Genomic DNA, 20,768 nt, shown 5'->3' with positions numbered 1-20,768 from the left:
ACTGCCCCCTAACGTCAACACCTCCACACTGCCCCCTACCGTCAACACCTTCACCTCCACACTGCGCCCTACCTTCAACACCTCCACACGTCCCCCTACCGTCAACACCTTCACCTCCACACTGCGCCCTACCTTCAACACCTCCACACTGCCCCCTACAGTCAACACCTTCACACTGCCCCCTAACGTCAACACCTCCACACTGCCCCCTACCGTCAACACCTCCACACTGCCCCCTAACGTCAACACCTCCACACTGCCCCCTACCGTCAACACCTTCACCTCCACACTGCGCCCTACCTTCAACACCTCCACACGTCCCCCTACCGTCAACACCTCCACACGTCCCCCTACCGTCAACACCTTCACACTGCCCCCTAACGTCAACACCTCCACACTGCCCCCTAACGTCAACACCTCCACACTGCCCCCTATCGTCAACACCTCCACACTGCGCCCTACCTTCAACACCTATACACGTCCCCCTACTGCCAACCCCTCCACACTGCCCCCTAACGTCAACACCTCCACACTGCCCCCTACCGTCAACACCTTCACCTCCACACTGCGCCCTACCTTCAACACCTCCACACGTCCTCCTACCGTCAACACCTCCACACGTCCCCCTACCGTCAACACCTTCACACTGCCCCCTAACGTCAACACCTCCACACTGCCCCCTACCGTCAACACCTCCACACTGCCCCCTACCGTCAACACCTCCACACTGCCCCCTACCGTCAACACCTCCACACTGCCCCCTAACGTCAACACCTCCACACTGCGCCCTACCTTCAACACCTATACACGTCCCCCTACTGCCAACCCCTCCACACTGCCCCCTAACGTCAACACCTCCACACTGCGCCCTATCGTCAACACCTCCACCTCCACACTGCGCCCTACCTTCAACACCTTCACACTGCCCCCTAACGTCAACACCTCCACACTGCCCCCTACCGTCAACACCTCCACACTGCCCCCTAACGTCAACACCTCCACACTGCCCCCTACCGTCAACACCTTCACCTCCACACTGCGCCCTACCTTCAACACCTCCACACGTCCTCCTACCGTCAAGACCTCCACACGTCCCCCTACCGTCAACACCTCCACACTGCCCCCTAACGTCAACACCTCCACACTGCCCCCTAACGTCAACACCTCCACACTGCGCCCTATCGTCAACACCTCCACCTCCACACTGCGCCCTACCTTCAACACCTCCACACGTCCCCTAACGTCAACACACCCACAGTGCGCCCTACCGTCAACACGGCCATATCCACAGTGCGACCTACCTTCAACACCTCCACACTGCGCTCAACTGTTATCAACTTTTCTTTTAATATTTTTGTCGGATTTAGGCTGTTAAATGGTGTGTGTGTAAGGGAACCTACTTGACGTTTGTGTTGGTACAGATGATGTACTCTATCTCATCAGAGTACGGGTTCTGGAAGGTGAAGCTGCTGGTTCGGATCAGCATCCACTCTCTATTCTTCATTCGGAAACGATACATCACAGACAGAACCTGACCCTTCAGCTTCACCACCTGCAGAAGGAGGAACAGTACTGATTCATACCACTGTTTTAACATGTGTTAATTATCCAGCTGGGTCTGTAGATGAAAGGAGTAGAAATAATACTGTGACAACAACTTCATGTATTTTACTACCATTAGAATATAAATAATAGAATATATAAAACTATTTCCAGTTTACCAATGATCTCCACAAGAATAAAGACCCCTTTGGGTCCAGCAAAGAGCTACCGCCCTACCTGTTGGAAACTTTCTCTCAAATGACTCTGGTCCTCAGGATGGCAGAACTCCAGAATATCTTTCCCCAGCAAGTCCTACAAGACAGCATATACGCCACCATTCAATATGAACTGTTAAAGTCTTTTCTCAATACAAAATGGTAAATTTTCAAATTTCCTTACGTTATGAATTATTCTCTCACCGTCACACCGGTTTTGATCTAAAGATCTTAATGTCTTTTTTAACTTAATTAACCGCCTATTAATCATTATTTTTATATTTTCCTCTGACTTGATGAAAACATTCATCAATACATGAAATGCACTTCAGTTGAGGGGAGAAAGCCTTTCAAACCTTTTCCTCAAAGGGGAGAGGATATCAATCACATATCAGTTGATTTGTTTGAAAAGTAAGATAAATGTGTTGCAGTAAAATACAAAGAACGGTCTGCACAAATACAATAACAAGTACATTTCAGGAATATCTTCCAAACACAATCTATTTGTTATGAAAACTAATGTGATCCATGATTAAGTGATACCCTGTAAGAAGTTTCTTGTAAAGTAATAGAAGAAACAGGCTGACTGGTCACAGGAATGTGTTCCACAAACCAGTGCGAGCAGCAAATGTTTCTCATCATGGTGTGCTTGTTTCCACTGCACTCCGTAAAGTACTGCTAAGTCATGGAATGTGTTCCTGATGCAGAGATTCATTCATCTAAGGCTGTATCGTGACTAGGGTAATGCCACGCAGCCTTAGTGAGTTAGAGGTGCTGGTTATTCAGATATGAAGACTTTGAAAACTGACAGGTGTTCACGTTAGAGAGATTTCTGACATCCTGACATTGTATGCATGTATAGTGCATTCAAAAAGGCATTTCTCAAGACAACAGGTAAACATGAGGATGTGTTTGTATCAACAAGACAAACCATACCAAATATGTAATAAAGGCTCAGCTCTCTCCACAGTTGAAATCAAATCATGATTATCCCACCTTAATAGGGGACTTAAAAGCTTGTAAAAAAGCTAAATTATTTATTATGAATGTCCATGACATCTCCAGTCCCTTTTATCTTCCTAGCTAACCTGAGGCTGATAACCAATGACGTTGATGCAGCGCGGGTCCACAAAGGTAATGACGCCATCCGAGTTGTGACGTGACAGGAACTCTGTGGGCACAGACAGGCCGTTCATATCCATGGAAACCGGAGAGCTGGTCACCTGAGGGATGGAGCGCACATATTTAATAGAAATGCACCGATCGATCAGCTGCTTTCAGCTGAACTCACGACATGTTGATCACTTTTATATCCATTTTTGCAGGTCAAAGTTCTGAAATATGCAACACTAAAATAAAAAAGCATACCTGTACTAGGGCGGCACAATTATGGCCAAAATCACAATCAATATTAAAATCACGATTGTTTATCACTATTATTCATTATTTTTAGGGATGTTTTTATTGCACTTTCACATTTGAATAAACAAGAATACTGCTTCCACTTAGCTGAGCTACATTCTGGCTAAAGTACACATCTTTGCATCAGACTGGTCCTTATCACAGTACATCTTGTAGAAAGGAAATATAAATGAAATAGTAAAAAACACCTTTTACCCCAAATTAAATCAACAGCGCACTGTTTTCAGTTCCATGTTGTGCTGCATTCCAGCTAATGCACACGTTGTTGTATAAAAAAAACGTATATAGTTCTTATTCACCTGAGGCAGATATAAGTCAAAATGCTACCCAAAATAAAGGGCTGACTAAAAATACAATTTCTTTATATAATGTTTATTGGACACATGTCTTTGGCCAAATGAAATTGCAAGCGTTATTTCAGTGAGTCTTTGGGAGGTGGATGGATACGGTGTTGCTGTTCTGCTTTTCTGGCTTGACGCCAATGGACATGGACCGAGATTTAGTGAGATAACATTAGTTTTGGCCTTGCTGCATTCGATGTACTCTGGTTTGTGTGGTTTTTCAGGGGGTGGAAAAAGGTAGTTGTGTTTCTATGCGGCGCAATACAACTCTTACACACTCTGTACATATGATTTGTTCTTGGTTAACGCTACTTCCCCTACATCCGATGAAAGAGGATCCTTTGAAGCATTAGCTCCTCGCCCTCATCTGGTGACATTGGATTTACTTTTCACACCGTGTAGTCTGCTCTCTGTTCTGTCGTCTGTCTCTGTTCTGATATCCATCTCTCTGTTCCGGTATCTACCTCTGTCCTTGTGATTAAATTCAGATTAATTGTGCAGCCCTAACTAACCCCTCGTGAAAGATTGTGAGCACTGAGTTAACGTTAACAGACATCGATTTGACGTACATGATGATACTTTCAAGACGCATACATTAGGGGCAAAAGTAAATTTACTTGAAAAAAGAAACTTGAATGAATCCAGTTCTTTGAGTTGTGTGGGTCGACTGTGGGTAGGTGGAGAGCACGGTTGTCCTCCAATCAGAGGATCGTCTGTTCGACCCCAGGACCCGCTGACCAGTGTTTTGACGTGTTCTTGAGCAAGACATTTAACCCCAACATTGCTCCTGTAGCTGTGACTATGGCGTGTGAATGTTATTTACTGATGAGCAGGTTGCCCTGTGTAGGTTATCTCCTGTCATCAGTGTGTGAATGCATGAATGATAACATGATTGGTCAGAAGATTAAAAAAGTGCTGTACAAATACAGACCATTTACCATTTAAAGGAGGTTTTCATTGCAATATATACAGATATTATATATGAATTATGACCTGTTAAATCCAAACACTTGTTCTTGGCATCTCTTGGAAGGTGATTAAGTACTATTGTTCATTATTTATTATTATTCATCATTATTGTAACATTACAAATTTTTGACAGTTTACACTGACTAAGCGACGGTTGAAGCGATCTTTCAGGGAGGTGGTGATAAAAAGTTAGTCTGGAGACGTCCTATCAAGTACAGTTCTAAGAAGGGAAATTGGAGTCAAGGAGTCGGACAAAAGATGTGAATGTCTTCTCTTTGCTGAAGGTTGCCGCCCGGGTAAAGCACAGAAAACATATTCTATATTTTCAACATTACTTGAGGGAGAAATCAAAGGGGTTCAATTGGCGACACACACCTGCAGTCTTCCAATGGCCACTAGGCAGTATTTCCCAGTCTGACCGGCCTCGGTGTCTTCTTCTGGTATTGTCATACCTGATGGAAACACAGAGTGCAATCGAGTCAGGTGTGCAACAACAGGCAAACACACACGGATCATGGACATGGATCTATTAATCATGTTTACCAACAATACACTGACATATTTCATTCAAACGTGTTCCTTTCTGTCTAGAGAAGGGCAAGGCTTAATTGTCTTTGGATGGTACATCTGCAATGATCAGTCAGTCAGTCCCAGTAGCTGAGTTCAATCCAGCTATCCTGCCACGTTTCTTATCCAAAATCCTTTTCTACTGGTGAGCGTGAGTGAGGGCGCCTACTGGCCTCGCCTGAGGTACACATTGAAAAAAATCAAATGCGAATATGATCGTTATGATAAACACCTAATGGGGACATATTATGAAAGTTCCACTTTGATAGGTTTGCTACACGTTACAGTGGCTGTCTAGCATGTCTACAAACCCCCGAAACGCCGGGGAAAAATAACTTGTATGATTCCTGTACTGAAATAATACTAATAAAAATGCCTCGTTTGCTAGTTCTGGGCCTGGGTCCTCCCTGCACCACATGTTAGCATGTCGCTGAGGGGTGCAGTGTTGCGTTTGGGGGATAGTTGTGACAGAATTTACATTTCCATGGGATATAGTAACTACCGCAAACACCATGAATATTTCTGTGAAATAGTTTGATTGTTGAAGGTCTAACTAAAGTAACCTCACGGTGAATTAAGAGGCTGTGTAGGAGTTAGCTAGGTTAGCATCCTGTAGTGTGTAAGACCTAACTGCCCTTGAGAAAAGGCTTTTGTTGTGACGGTTAATAGTCCCCCTGCATATATGATTCATTCATTTCTCCTATTGAGACCTTTTGACACAACAATGAGTTTTGCCCGGGGAGCAATTAGGGGTTAGGTGTCTTGCTCAGGGACACTTCGACATGGGACATGGAGCAGCTGAGGCTCGGGCCGTGCGGTTCCCAGTGCACCCTCCCACCGACGACCCCAATCAGGAGAACAGTGTTGTAGTATCACTGTTACATTGTTGCACCAGCTGGTGTTGGAGAAGAAGCACCTGCCCATCAGTAAATACCAATCACATCATACAGGAGCAATGTTGGGGTTAAGTGTCTTGCTCAAGGACACATCGACACCCGGGTCAGCAGGACCTGGGATCGAAGCGCCAATCCTCTGATTGGAGGACGGCTGTCCTCTCCACTCACCCACAGTCTCCCATCAACGCTGTAGTTATTGATTATATAGATGGGAATCAGAACTTTCAGTTTTTGGTCAAGTAGCTTGTGAAAAATAAGGTAGGTGAGGTCAGATACATATTTAATCAGTATTCAGTTTTAATGATGGGTGACATATTCAATTCTGGACACTACGAGCTCCTGGCTGCGAACAAAGGATCCACTGATCATACTGATGCTACAATGAGCGCTCTAATCTACAGCCCATCCAAAGGCTAGAGGCAGGGAGAGTCTACGAAAACATATAAAAGCTCTGTAATCACGTTCACATTGACCAGCAGGCTGTTTAATATGCAGCAATCACAAAGCAGACGCACATTCCTTCAAGATAACATGTCACCATGCAGTGAGAGAGATGAGCCTCCATCAGCTCGTCTACACATAAAACCACAAGCATCATTCTGTCAACATTCCTCTCCTGCACTGTTCAAGTCCTGTTTCTGTTATCCATCTCCAAGTTATGAGTCGCCTGCTGCTGACTGTTCCCGGAACATTCCAAGGAGTATTTTTAGTGCAAGAGAAATAAACCATGTGTCAATGATTCCAAAACACACATGCTGGCCGTGTATATATGTGTGTGTATGTGTGTTGTACCTGGGAAATGCTCCAGTGTGACCTGGAATTGCTAAGAGGCCATTTAGTAGCGTGCACTTGATGTTGATTCATCCACTTTAATACTCCATTCCCTCTCTTTGTAAACACTGCATAGAGTGTGTGTGAGTGTCATACATCTGAGTACATCTGAGTCCGTGTTTGTTCCAGGACCAGAGGAAATTACAGCTTTACTGATAAACGCTATGAGGCAAAGTTGAATTAAATATTTCTAATTAGTTTAAAACCTGGCCTTGAGAAGACTTGAGAAGAGATTTTTCTGTAAATCCTGCAGGATGGTTTCAGTTCGTTGTAAATAAATGTCCGTACAGAGTGTCTGCTATTCCTGATATTTTTTCCAGAGGTTTTGAGTGACAATCTTGTAATTTCAGGTTGTGGACTGGACCATAATATGTGAGTTGAGAAGCAAAAAATGTCTTCTCCTAAACAACTGTGAGGAATGCTGCTGTAAGGTGACATGTTGAGGCAGCATGAATGCAACACGCTCAAGCTGAGTAAAGAAACTGCAGCAGAGAGGAGATCAGAGGGAATCCCTGGTAGGGGGACACACTCCACAGCAAACACCTGCACTGTCAGTTGGGAATTTAGTCACACACAAGACATACTGAAAAAACACTCTGACAAAGATATGAAATGTTTGTTTTACACTGAAGACAAACAATGATGCTGTGAGAGCTGCCGCATCACTTGATGGGATAAATGAAGCACACAGGCTGTGATGATGTGAGCACAGCTGCTTTAGGTTGGACCAGGCTACTCTGACCAGGGACTCATGCAGGGAGCTGAAGTTTGGGTTAAGCAGGGACAGAGACCAGAGCATCCAGTTAAGGATGTGCATGAGTGTGTGTTTGTTTACCTGCAGGCGGCCAGGCTTTGATGTAGCCAGTGCAATGCACCACAGAGTACTGAGCCTCTCCTTCTTTTGAAGGCCCAAGGCCATTCCTATCCATCAAACAGACATAGCAGCATGTTAGGTACCCAGACACAACAAAACAGACTTGTAACAATCAGACTGCTTTGAGTAGAAGCTTTAGGAAACAAACACTCACACAATATACATATACTTTTTAGGAACATATCTAATGCTACATCTATACACATTTAGAGAAAAATAACAAATAATACAATATGATATTATGTCAACGTTGACTCTCATAACATAAACATGCTGGTGTCACAAAAAAAATGTTATATAAGCTGCTACATTGATTGTGCTAACCAAACCTGAAACAAGTCAGATTAATTTATTCAGCAATAGCCCCGTATAGAGAACCGTTATCTCCCAGAGCCCTGAACGCTGTATTTCAAGCAGAGATTATTTGCAGGAAGCAACCTTTTCACCTGCATTCTTTCTAATGGCCATCAGAGGGCATCGCAAGTCCAATTTAGATCCGTCTGTAATTTGGTCACTTTACGAGAGTTTTTTGTAACATTGACATCCTTAAAATATCGTATTCAGCGTCCATGTGTGCTCCACCCGAATGCCAAAGTCAAGCCTTCAAAACAACTGTCCACACAACAGTGATGTCATAGGGACTACGTCCACCTCTTACATACAGTCAATGCTGTGAGCGTGGATAAAAACTGATGTGATCTGGAAAATGTCAGCATTTTGGATTTTACTGTGGATTTTACCAGCTGGGCGCTTAATCTGCGGGAGAACCCTGAATCTCAAAAAAAGATTTTATTAGTCAACTCCGATTTGGAAGGCTGACAGGAGCGAGAGGGAGGTTCAGACACAAAGTAATTTGTGGATTAGGAAGCAAGTTCCTGTACCTGTATCTCTTCCTCATGTTCGACAGGCGGTTTAGGGAGATGTGATCCAGAGGAGCAGTCCCACACCTGCACACAAATGAAGAATGAAGACAAAGGCGTACATTACATTCCAGTGGGACATGACTCCAGCTAGTACGAGGAAAAACCATATCCACCATTCACTGACAGAGCTCACGTGATCGCTTCTTTATGGGCATGAAATGCTGTTACTTCACCACAGGTCACACAAACTCTTCCAAGAAGACAGCGTTGGTTCTTCAAAGAGGGAAGTCGGTCTCTATGACTCTGCTGGTATACAATTTCCCACTGACACGCTAAAACACCACGTAGGAATGAATAAAGGTCCTTTACTTCATCGAATCAAATTAAACAATAAGAAGGTTGGAAGTATATATTGTGGCATCAGATGGGGACAAGTAGTAGATGGGTGCTGCTTCCCCTTTAAGGGGAACAGAGGCGTCGTTCCACCGGGGCCGCAACCCGGATTTCAAAACCCTGAGAGTCGCCGGTGCTATCTCTGTGGCGAGGTAGGACATATTTCATGGCAGTGTGAAAGGCTGGACCAACCTATGCCCACAGCAGAGTCCGTCGGCAGCCCCAATGTCCACTTTGCAGCCCTCCTGGAGGAAAATATTTTTTCATTTGCAACTCGTGCAACTTGTGTTTTTTGGTCAACTTGCATCCACTACGCCTCCCTAGCAGGCCATAATGGCCCCCTGAGACCTTAGAATATATATTATGTTCATATTTATATATTGTATATTCATAACTGTATTCATTAGTGTATAATCACCAGACAAGTCATTGTTTTCCGTTTTCTTAGGAGTCCTCCATGTTTATTCAGCAGCACAAACCAAACTGCGGCTTTAGAGAGAGACTTTCACGTTGTGACCTGCAGATCTCAAACAGCGACTAACATCTCTTGTTTTTCTTCCTGCACGAATCAGTGACTCAATACCATCCCACGAGTTACATATGCTGCATGTCGCGTCAGGGCTCTGTAGCACTGTTACCCCTGCACAGCGTGTGCAGCTTGTAGAGTGAAGGCAGCCCTTGCTTCCAGCCAAAGGTCCTTTAAGGATGTTTTTCTCATGGCTGAACATTGCATAAGCCGGCCTCTCAGCCACATTTATGTGCATGTCACAGAAGTGGTTGCGTTTAACTGACTGCTTGCTTCCTGACTGTGTCCCAGCAGCATGTTGTTTGAATTATACAGAGCTTAGAATAGCAACAGAACAGGAAAACATGCCAGCCCAATAACAACTACTAATGCATTCCACGCCGAGGCTCTCGTGCGACTGGCAGGCCTTTGTGATGGATCCAGACAAAACAAGTAAACGTAAACCAGTGTGTTATTTGGTTACAATAAAATCATCTAGTTTGTAGCACAATGAGTAATTATCCAAACAGTGATATCCTGACACAGAAAGAGAAACATTAGCAGAAAACGGAGTTCGTAGAGATGTCAACAGATGGCAATGATTATAAGAATACAGGAGGTACAATGTCCGTAGCCCATACAACCTCTGCAACCACGCCAAGGAGCAAGGGCACCTTGCTTGAGCTTCAGTTTTTGGGTTTAGAATGTTGCTGTTTGGCAATAAGGAGCTGCTGTTTGTACAACCATTTGGTGCGCTCTCCTCTCTCTGGAGGTGAGGGGGTTCGTTGGTAGCAGCTCAGCAGGACTCCTGAAGGTTTCACGTGGGTTCCAGCTCAAAGAAACGCAACTGTCACTCAAGGCTTTCGTGGTTCAGATTGCATGATCCCATCTACTGTTTCACAGTACATGTGTTCTTACATCAGGGCTCCATTGGTCCCCCTTTGTTCATTTTACTGACCCTTCATCTGAATCTAGTGTAGAAAAAATGATTCACTTGTTGACTGATTGGAGAGGTATGGTGAAATAGGATTCCCAGACAGATGGATGCGTCAATGAGAAAACATTCCTCAATCTGACCCTCGCTGTTATCTGTTATGTTAGGACATACCATGTAGTGTGATCGAATGCTGGATGCATCTTATAACCTTGCATTACTGAAATTGTGAAGTTTTGTAAATGATGAGCTTTTGTAAGCCTTGCTCACACTGCGTGCTGTGGATGTTTGCACGGTCATTCCAAAACAAGAAAAACAACGCTCCATAAAGTCAGCTGACAGAAATAAAAGCACAGACACACACACCTCATGCGGCAGATGAAAGACCGGCGGGAGCCCATGCACATCCTCATGGAGGACTGCTGTCCTTCCTTCTTCACTGTTCCAGTCTTCAGGTCCAGAATCCGCCCTGTTGACACACACGCACAGCGAATCAAATGAAAAGACCAGTAAACTCAGCTGGTTAATTCCTACAACCTGTACGGCTATGAGCAAACCTGAAGCAGGAGCACATGACCCAGATGTGTATATCGAAGATCAGTACTGGTTTTAACCTGTGGACATGTAGTGAGGCGCAGAGGGATGAGAGCACACTGTCTAACACAGCAGGAGGCCAAAATGAAGCTGGATAACACGCAATGATGAGCCGGTGTAAAAGACACTATTTCAGATGGTTAAAAGGTTCATCTCGTAGTCTTTTGCTGACATTTACAAGGTAGAAAGGTCTAGGAATCACGTACAGGGCCAGTGTCGGGGGTTATGGCCAGGACAGCAGCAGATTGTCATCGCTGTAGAGTACTGCCACATCAACGTGAATAGATCCAGAGGAATGTGAACTAGGTCATTCTACAATATGTGTGTGAGATTTGTTGTGTCCCTTATCCTATTCTAATTCCGTTTACTGACTGAGACATTCCTGAGGAGGCCCAATGAGACAGCTGATATGTGGAGCTGCCAGAAGAAACCTTCTCCTAGTCTGGAGTGTTGCTCAGTGGCGCGCACGTTCTCCTTGAACCGTAGAATTGGCTCCACTAATGTCAATGTGTCCAAACACCTGTGAGAATGTTAGATCCAGATGGGCAGATGGAGGAGATGTACAAATCATTTGGCATTAAGCACAATAAGGTTTACAGCTCTGGAGGGGGGTGGGGAGGGGGTGCAGACACGCTCTCTCTGTGCACTGATGAGAGGGAGGGTGTTTGTGTGTGTGCAATATGCGCAGTGTGGTGGTGAGAGTGACACCATGAGAATCATTTAAAATCCCATCAATCACGTCTGCAGTGGTTTGTTTGGAGAGAGAGAAGTTGAGAAATGGAAGGCAACCCCCCCCCGCTCGGCCCTGTAACTGTAACCTGCACAATCTCTTGTCTCCATCATCCCTAGAATGGGCCTGATCCTTTCCACATGGGAAAGGAATTCTAAATATGACTGTGGTAAAAACATGACAGCACATGACATCAAAAACAACCAGCGCAAAGGACAACAAATACACACACATTCTCTGTTACTCACAGGACTCAACCTGCATAACATCGCATGCTGGGAGTATGTGGGAGAAGTGGACTCATATACTTTGACCATTTTCGCCTTGTTATTGGAAGTTCCAAATGAACCATTTCCTATATAATACTTATTATCATTACCGAGAAGTAATGTTGTTTTTACACAAAGGAATGAAGAAGCCTCACAGTGGTGTTAACATTCCAGCACTATGAAGTTCCGTGCAAAGGACGTGAGCGGTAATGAGCCAGATGTTCAGCTGGACTAGAGCCATTAATGCGTTTGGAATCTCCGACAGATGTGCGAATATATTACCTCCTCCACATCCCAGTATAATTGCATTCTAAAGCGTGGATGGAGGAAGTAGTCTTTCCTTAATTTCATTATCAGTGGAGACCAGCATTGGGTAACACACACATTTTCTTACTTTCGGTAATGAGTCGAGAATGTCATGTTTGTGTCTGTGATCCCAGTAAACGGATCACATTATTCATAGTTCTCATAATCAACTACAGACAGCAACAACTGGTGTTCTGGCTGATTCATGTTGTTCATTCCTCCACATCAGTGGGCTTCAAAAGACAACAGAGAAAATAGGAAACATACTGCTTTAGTTCCACCGACTGAAACTTAACTCTGAGAGGTGGGGGGGCCTCGAAGGCAGCGTACATGTTTGTGTGTGTGTGCATACTTGTTGTGTGTATACATATTTCTCCTGTCCTCAGTGTGTTATGTGGAGTACTGGCCCTGCAGAGGAAGATATTTAGGGGACCACGCTGCCCTCTAGTGAGCACTAGGAGCAAGTGTGTTGTTTTATTTGACAGTTATTAGAGAACGATTCAGTTTCTTCTTCTTCTCCCTCTCTCTCTTTTGTACAAAACTTTGCCAACACATAATCATAATGCATCAAAATGATCGTGACTCATCAATGTGCTAAGAGTTTTTATTCAGATATTTTCCCACTTGTTTACCTGAAAATCGCTGATAACGGAGTGAAATGATTTGTTTTAAACCGTACTGAACTTTTCATACTCAATGGTTTTCTTTTTGTCACTGGGGCCGTTTCAGACTTTTTAAAATAGGTTTGTATTGCACACAGAGTGCCTGAGGTCACTCTGCTGTGTGTACTAGCTTCCCTGCAAGGCAGACCTGACAAATAGGCTGACATTAAAGATTACATGCTGCTTACTTACTAATGAAAATGTTGCCGTATATATAGCATTCTGACGGCGGAATGGAGCCGCAAGAGATTTCGGTGTGAATGATCTGGTTTCCTTCGGTACAGTGGGGTCGGATGTATGCTGGAGTTCAGGGAAGTAAAGGAAGCATTGCAGCATATTTTGTTCTCTTTTGTTTGTTTGGCTCAAAACCCGCTCAGAAGCTACCTGTCCCCAACAGTGTCTTTCCTAACTGAATTGTGTTACGGAGGAGAAGCCCGGTGGTAACATCAGAAAGCTGTGCAGAGTGTACTTCCTCTACCTGTCATGGAGTTTTCTGAAGTACTGAGCTGCTCCCTCAGCTTGTCCACATCGTCAGGGTGGACCTGTTCATACAGAGTGCTGCCAAACCACTCGGACTGGGGATGGTTCAGCACCGGCGCCACTGAGTCCGACACGTATATCACCCGCCCTGTCTCCGCGGCAACCACAAACAGGAAGCCGTCCGCTGCCTCCAGAATCAGATGCTTCAGTTCCTGCAGGAGGCACAACAGTACATGAGCTTACATTCATCAACACATTACCAGAGGACCAAGGACACGAGTGTGAAGGATCTGTGCCCCAAAGGGCCGAGATCGGTTTTTAGAGGTAGAGGCTAAGTTTGCAATCCTTTTATGGGAGTGCAAGTTTAAATTTCTTGGGGTTCATTGATGCCTGGGGATCCTTACTGGACCATCATTAAGTGGACACACCAGGTTAGAGCGGAATGCCAAATAACTGAGATCACTTTCTCTCCGGATGGCCCTCCAAGCTGAGCAATCCCACATTATGTTGTATACATATATATATATATCTAGACGTGGGGGGGGGGGGGGGGGGTGACACTGAAGTATTGTAAACAGTACCTGCTCAGTGAGAAAGGAGGGCTTGTAGGCCCCATCAGTGGACGTGTTGCCGGTGCCCCTCATGGATTTCATATGGGAGACAGCCATACGCAGGATGGTCAGTTTGTCAGGCTTCCGGGCCAGAGCGCTGCAGGTGGGCACCATGTCTGACAGCTCGGTGATGTACTGGGTCATTTTGTTGCGCCGACGCCGTTCAATCTCACTGTGGTTCTCTCTAAAACAGAGAGAAGAGCAGTTGGACAAAAGGAAAGTGCAGACTGGAACCACTGACCAGCCCAGTAGATGCATCGGATCTTTGGCTGTGCTGTTGTTCGTCAATGTCCCTCCACCTACTGTCGGTTTTAGTGTGAAATGAAACGCTGGAGGCAGGACTTTACCACCAAGTCAAACTTTTAACAAGTGATGGTGTATTGCCTGCAGACCGCTGGAGGAGCCGTACTTGTGAGATGAAAGCCACGAGTCTCACAATGAGAAACGTGCCCTTCCTCTTTTCCAGGGGACGTGTCCAATGGCTGCCGCTGACACCGTGGGCTTTAGTGATGATCGGTGGTACACTAAAGTATTTCCTTTCTTTATTGACACACATTTAAGGAAGATGCTTATTCTTTGTTTCAGGACGGCCCCATGCACTTAGATTCAAATTCTGTTGTATTTTGATTTAGAATATGTTTACATGCTTAATGTACGTCCCATTGCACTTTTCATACCGTCTGACCTTTTATTCTTCAGTCTGAGAAGTTAAGTTTCTTTAAGACTCTGTCAGAAGCAATCTCAGTCTGCTCTGACCGGCTTGTTAGAAAAACATGGAGGACGTTTGCAAAGGGAGGGCTAGTCCCAAAGTGCACCCTAAGACCTTAAAACCTAGTCTCAAGGACTGACTGGGAAAATGTGAGGGCTAGGAATGCTGTAAATACTTAGTTTACTGTATTTCACATTATCATGACAACGTCAAAAATATGATGTACAATTGTGGGTATTTATTCTGTACTTCGTACTCCCTAATTTAAACATCTTCCAGGCTGTCCTCACTAGATGAGACGTGATTGTTGAATGTTAAATTATTTATTTACTTGTTTGAAGACAGCTTCAATGATAAATATCATGTTTTTATTTTGTTCCATCTTCAATCCTTAATACAGCTTTTTTTTAACCTTTTTTTAACGTCTCCCTCTATCCACTGATTGTGAACGTCACATTGCAATGAATTGTGGGTAATTCCAATGGACAAAGTCTGCATCTAATGCTGATTTATAGAAATATTTCATAAAGTGCTCAAAATGTCCCCCAGACAGCCCTCAAACTCAACGATTCCACCATGGCACCGGACTGGACCCTCACAAAGTCAGAGGGAGTGCCTCGAGTTGGGAGAGGCTGGAGGCCGGGATGGGACTGGGTTCTTTGACGCTTGTTGGGACGGTCCAGGAGACATTTGATACAAACCAACTGTGCTGTGCCTGGTTTGAGAAGTGGGCCGTTCCTGTAAGACGGCCATCTGATTGGACAGAAAGAGCTTCATTTCTGTGATATCCTGTTATATCCTATGAGGGGTCCTTTCTGCACACCTGTTGAGTGGAGGACTCCTCAGACATAGTGGGACGCTTTGTGTAGCCAGACATGTGCTATGCAACATACCGACAATTAAAAAGGACCAATCATTTTTTCTAATAAACAAATATTGACTCATTTTGGCACCAGCTGCTAGTATTCCCGGTCCTTGGTCAGAGCAGGTGTGTAGTGCTCAGGCTGTAGTTTGTGGAGCCGGTGGTCTCAGCTGGCTAGGCCTACCTGGTGAATCTCTCCATAACCCCACCAGGATCATCATCATAATCATACCTACAGAGAAGAGGGGCACAGCATGTAATACAACGTATACATACAGGTGAAACAGCTTCATGTAGCACCTTCACATCCAATAATATTAATACATGAGAGTAGATGTTCAAAGACTGATGGGAAGAACATGGGCAAACTGAACCAAACATAGTACTGTAACAGCTGCTTTCTGTCCTTCTCCTTTGGGGAAATAGGTGGAGACAAGACTAGAAGCAAAGAAAAAGCAGTAGAGATTTGAGACTCATAATAACTGGAATAACTCATTGTAAAATAGTTCTGTGTGGATTTGGGTACGGGTTCTATACTGTAAATACTAGCATTTGTGAAACTTATTAGTAACAAGTAAGCATTACTATAGAATGCAAATAAGACCAATGGGGTAAGAAAAGCTCTATTTTGAGTTAATCTCTATTCAAGTACAGAGACACTAGCTGAGGAAGGATGTCAAAGACAAATCGCCCTAAATGAATGCATGAACTCCACCTAAGCTAGAATGTGGAGAGATCCAGTTCCTGTCCACACTGTCCTGCGTCAGCTGCTTTCATTCTGTAGCCTAAACAGCCCAAAGACACTGTAGATAGATCAGCTCGTCCTCCTCGTCTCTGTGCATCACTGTGAGTCGCACACTGACAAGCAGTGAGATAACAACCAGCTAATAATGTGTTCATGCAGAGAGGAAAAACCTTTACACTGACAACGAGTTTTCTTGTAGCCCAATAAATCATACATGGAATTGTAGTCCATTATCAAGTGCAGTCCCTAATATGCCCCACAGAGGGCAGTGCCCCCTCCTCACTGACCCCACTCAACCTAGCAGAAAGAAATCCACTTACTTTCATGTACAACCTACATACTTACACTCTACACAACAGGTGAGGACAGAATAGCAAAATAAATGAAATGTGAGGACGCTTGAGATGACAAAGAAACAGTTGAGTCCCTCTTAAAAAGACAAAGACATGAGAGAGCACAACATGTTTAATGGAAATCATGAGGTGTCACAGTACACACGAGAGGGTAACTGCAGGGTTCTTTAACACCTTCCATTACTTCCACCTGACATTAGGCTGAGATTTATCTAAATCAAAAGAAGACTGATGTTCCAGTTTGGTTACTTGATCCATAATTTACCCCACCTGCAGATACCCTGAAACAGGAACTGGTTCTCACACATCCAGACAAGAAGTCCTGCTTTACACAAGCTCACCTGGAAAATTTGCTGGGTCCCTCTCCATCTTCGTCATCAAAGTCCATTCTGGGAAACAACCACAGGACAACACAGGACAAGAAACAACCTTGTTACTACTTGCAGTAAGTATATCAGTCCTGGCAACTTTCTAATATAGATTATGTGCATCCACAGAGATGAGACGTCAGTGACAAGTAACAAGTTCTGTGTGCTGATCAAATACCAATATCGAGTCAGTTCCTTCCACTGTGATTCGTAATGGTGACAGTTTGTACCAGTCATGTGTGACAGAAGTTACAGAGGAGACATTCCTGTATGTGAGAAAAACCTCTCAGGCACAGGAATGAATATGAGGTAATGCGATAAGGAAGGAACGTTTGGATACAAGAACAGATGTTCAAAGAGCATCTCAGTGAAACAACAGGATCTGTGAGTCTGGTATGAAAACGTCACAGCACAACCTGACGCCTGCTCGGACTGCAAACTTCTAATGCCTTCAACGGCTCTCGAACGTCAATGCTCATAGCTAATGCTGCTAACTGGTGCTTGCATGAGGATGCTGGAACACTGGCAGTGAGCTCACATGCACCAACATCTATCAGATCACAGCACACAGAGGCACAGACTCTTCACAGTCCCTGTTTGCTGTATGTTTATCTCCTCTAACATGACTTCATGGACATTCCCACGAGCCAATGTAAACAATGAGAGTATTGATCAAGGAGGTTCTCAACATTTAAGCACATCCTCTCCATCTATGAGACTATGGAGCACAGTTCTTCTTTTCCAGAGGTTTCCCTCTTATGGAACCAACACAGATGGAGTCGTGGACAGTTTAATCTGTCAGCAGGTCAGCCAGGTGTGCTGCAGCTACGGAAAACACACAACCACACACACACACACACACTGCGTATGTCAGCAGCACTGTCTTTATGAGGGAACAATGGAGAAGATTATTGTCTCACACACACATACACAGCTTCATACATAAATCAACAATGACCGAGCCATGAGGAGTCCCTGTGCCATGCTTATTATTTATTCATGTGTGTGTAGTCCTGATGCCTGTGCACGAGTTAAATGCATCGCTTTGGCCCCTGAGGATTAGATTCACAAGGCACTGAACCAGAAAATGCAATTCACATGTCAAATGAGGTTTCATTCATTACGGTTTGAGATTATTTTCCTGACATTCCCGGTGAAACACTTCTTCTTTTTCTGTGGGCAGAAATACATTTGGTTGGCAGCATCATTTGATCCCTTAACATCCCACCGATTTGATCCCTAACTAAAAGCTGTTGAAGCGTGTGGCATAACAAAAGTGTCAGAGTTAAAAAAAGAGTTAGAACCACTAGTTAGATGTTACACATAATGTTGATTTGTAAATCATCAGCCGACTAATTGGCAATGAGTTTAATGGGTGATATTGTGTTTATTATTGAACAGAAATCCTTATCCATGTCTTTCATCTACAGAGTTTTAGACATTAAGTTCAATAGATCTAACAATGAATCCATACATTAGTTATTGATATTTCTGTGATTTCTCTATTTTTGTGTTTGACTAAAATATTCTGAAAATGAAAGAATCTGTGGTTATAAAATGCACGTCTGACCGGCTGCTACCTTATGAGCCAGCCCGACCCCCACAGGTCATCTGTGGAGACCAAACATGGAGAAGCAGCATCGGTTCTTCAGAAAGCTGCAGGTCTGCTGAGATTAAGACTGAAGCCTTTTCTGTTTGCTGCTGCCTTTGAGTGACAATCTACTGTGTATACAAGTGAAGTACAAATGTTGTGTCTGAACCAGTAACATGAACCAATCAACAATGCCCCTCCATCATGTTTCAGCTGTACAAAGGGGTTAGTTACGATTTAATATCATTTTCATGATCCTTCTCAATCTCAAGGTGCCATTTAGTCTCCTAGTACCACGCCTGAAAAAAGCAATGAACTGTAACGTAACTCATTAAACAAACCAGCACTACCTGGTTAATAAATAACGTGCACCCCAATGCTCGTTTTCTAACACAGCTGCTAGAAAATCAGCAACAAGGAGCGTTTGGGAAAGCCAGGTTAGTTGTGGCAGCTGGATTCTTGATGCCATGTCCAGCAGCACTATAACTATGTGGCTAGTATGTGACATGTGTCTCAGCTGTAGAAATGTTTTGTATCTGTAGTGGCGGCTTTCCACGGCACGTCAGCGGGGAAGATACTCACCCTGCAGATCTCCTCTTTCCCCCGCGGCCTGGCACCGCTCCTCCCATCCTCACCTGACCGCCTCCTACCGCCCCCGGCATCGCCACTGTGCCTGGTAACTCACTGCCCATCTCTGCAGGACACAACAACACAGGGGTTAGCAAAGGCCTCCGTCACACAGCGCCACCATTACACATCTCCTTCTAAAACAGTGAACCCTGGGATGTGATACCGCTCAGACCCCTTATGATGGAACCCCAAGGACCAGGCTGGATGGCCAGTGGCCCTCAATGAAGAGCATGATCATCCATTTGTGTTTCACTTACTATATACATTGTTTTATATGTTGAATATTTGTGAAGGGGGACCCTGGTACTCAATATGTTCCAGCTCATTAATCACTAATAGTCATGGGGATCGTTGATATGTCTGCCTTGACATATGCACTGTGTATTGTTGTAACAGGTAGCGTTTCAACCACTAAAGGGACTGAGAATTGAGAATAAAACGATCAACAACATTAAAACACTTAATTGAATATTGACAATTGTTTAGATGACATGAGTTGTCTCAACTAATGCAGATGTTTCTGCCACAGTAAAGTCATTTTATTAAATGAACAACAGTTGCAAGTAGAAAAGGTGTTTCAAAGGATAATTTTGATTCACTGTTTCAGCACGTATCAGAACATTTTAAATACTAATGCAAAAAAACAAAAAATCAAAATAAAATGGCTTGTACCAACAGAACACAAAACTCAGAAACACAAGCTGGATATGTTCATCTGTGAGGCGAGAAGCAGCTCATCTGGGTTTTTTGAAGAATTATAACTTCATGCGGTGAAATACAAGCTGGCTGTTCCATGAGCAGCAGAGATGAATTCCGCTGCACTAAAGTCCAGCCTCCATCCTTCTCTCTTCCTTCTCAAATGCCTTGTTGTCCTCCTTGCTCACACAGCCATGCTGCTTTCCTCTCGCCACACTCACTCATTTGGTCAGATGCAATGGACAGGCCTCAGGGCGCCCAGTAACAGAGTTAATGTAATGGACGTCTTCCCACAGAAGCACACTCACACTGCAGTGCCGTCCATCAGTCATTCATCAAGTGTGTTTGAGTTAACTGATGAGGAGGCAGCTCCTTCATCAGACCGTTCAGAAACACCACCACCTGTCTCCTAGCTGTCCAAACAGGTGTGTGTGTGTGTGTGTGTGCACATGTGCCAGCGAGATACTACCATTCAGGTTTCGGCTCTATTCTTAAATCATGAAGCGCTGTTTTTTGACTCACTTATTCATTTTCTTCTCTAATGGAGCTTAAGCGGTAGTTTTGGAAGGAAGACTCCCTTTATGCCACGCGTAATTTAGATATGCCTCAGCTGGTCTCCCAGAATGATCAATCAGCGGAGATTGACTGCGCCCAGGTGTTTGCGACCAACAGAAGCGGCGCTGTGCCTCTAAAACAATTATGTAGTTGCTGTCAGGTGTCATTTCAGTGTGAAACCGGATGCGACCCTCCTCCTCCCCAGGCACCGCCAGCAGCTATCAGGCATTCTTCACTCATCACTCACTCACTCGT

At 44.3% G+C, this 20,768-nt stretch overlaps 1 protein-coding gene across 2 annotated transcripts in view; it reads right to left on the bottom strand.

Annotated features, from left to right (window-relative positions):
- The window catches only part of arnt2 (aryl-hydrocarbon receptor nuclear translocator 2), a 35,647-nt gene that overhangs the window by 9,468 nt on the left and 5,411 nt on the right, over nucleotides 1-20,768 (bottom strand). The window contains exons 2-12 of one of the 2 annotated variants that reach the window (XM_040202417.2): nucleotides 19,215-19,326; nucleotides 17,015-17,062; nucleotides 13,975-14,188; nucleotides 13,392-13,605; nucleotides 10,719-10,821; nucleotides 8,539-8,604; nucleotides 7,619-7,704; nucleotides 4,865-4,941; nucleotides 2,846-2,980; nucleotides 1,780-1,854; nucleotides 1,401-1,552 (exon numbers count right to left, since the gene is read on the bottom strand). In XM_040202417.2, the coding sequence (XP_040058351.1) occupies nucleotides 1,401-1,552; nucleotides 1,780-1,854; nucleotides 2,846-2,980; nucleotides 4,865-4,941; nucleotides 7,619-7,704; nucleotides 8,539-8,604; nucleotides 10,719-10,821; nucleotides 13,392-13,605; nucleotides 13,975-14,188; nucleotides 17,015-17,062; nucleotides 19,215-19,326 (1,282 nt within the window). Of the gene's footprint in view, nucleotides 1-1,338; nucleotides 1,553-1,779; nucleotides 1,855-2,845; nucleotides 2,981-4,864; nucleotides 4,942-7,618; nucleotides 7,705-8,538; nucleotides 8,605-10,718; nucleotides 10,822-13,391; nucleotides 13,606-13,974; nucleotides 14,189-17,014; nucleotides 17,063-19,214; nucleotides 19,327-20,768 lie in introns of those variants that run through there. The other variant, XM_078085243.1, reaches the window with a different exon arrangement.

Source organism: Gasterosteus aculeatus, chromosome 12 (genome assembly GCF_964276395.1).
Source record: "Gasterosteus aculeatus chromosome 12, fGasAcu3.hap1.1, whole genome shotgun sequence".
NCBI lineage: Eukaryota > Metazoa > Chordata > Actinopteri > Perciformes > Gasterosteidae > Gasterosteus > Gasterosteus aculeatus.
The sequence above is the reverse complement of the archived record's forward strand: the minus strand, read 5'-3'. Positions and strand labels throughout refer to the sequence as shown.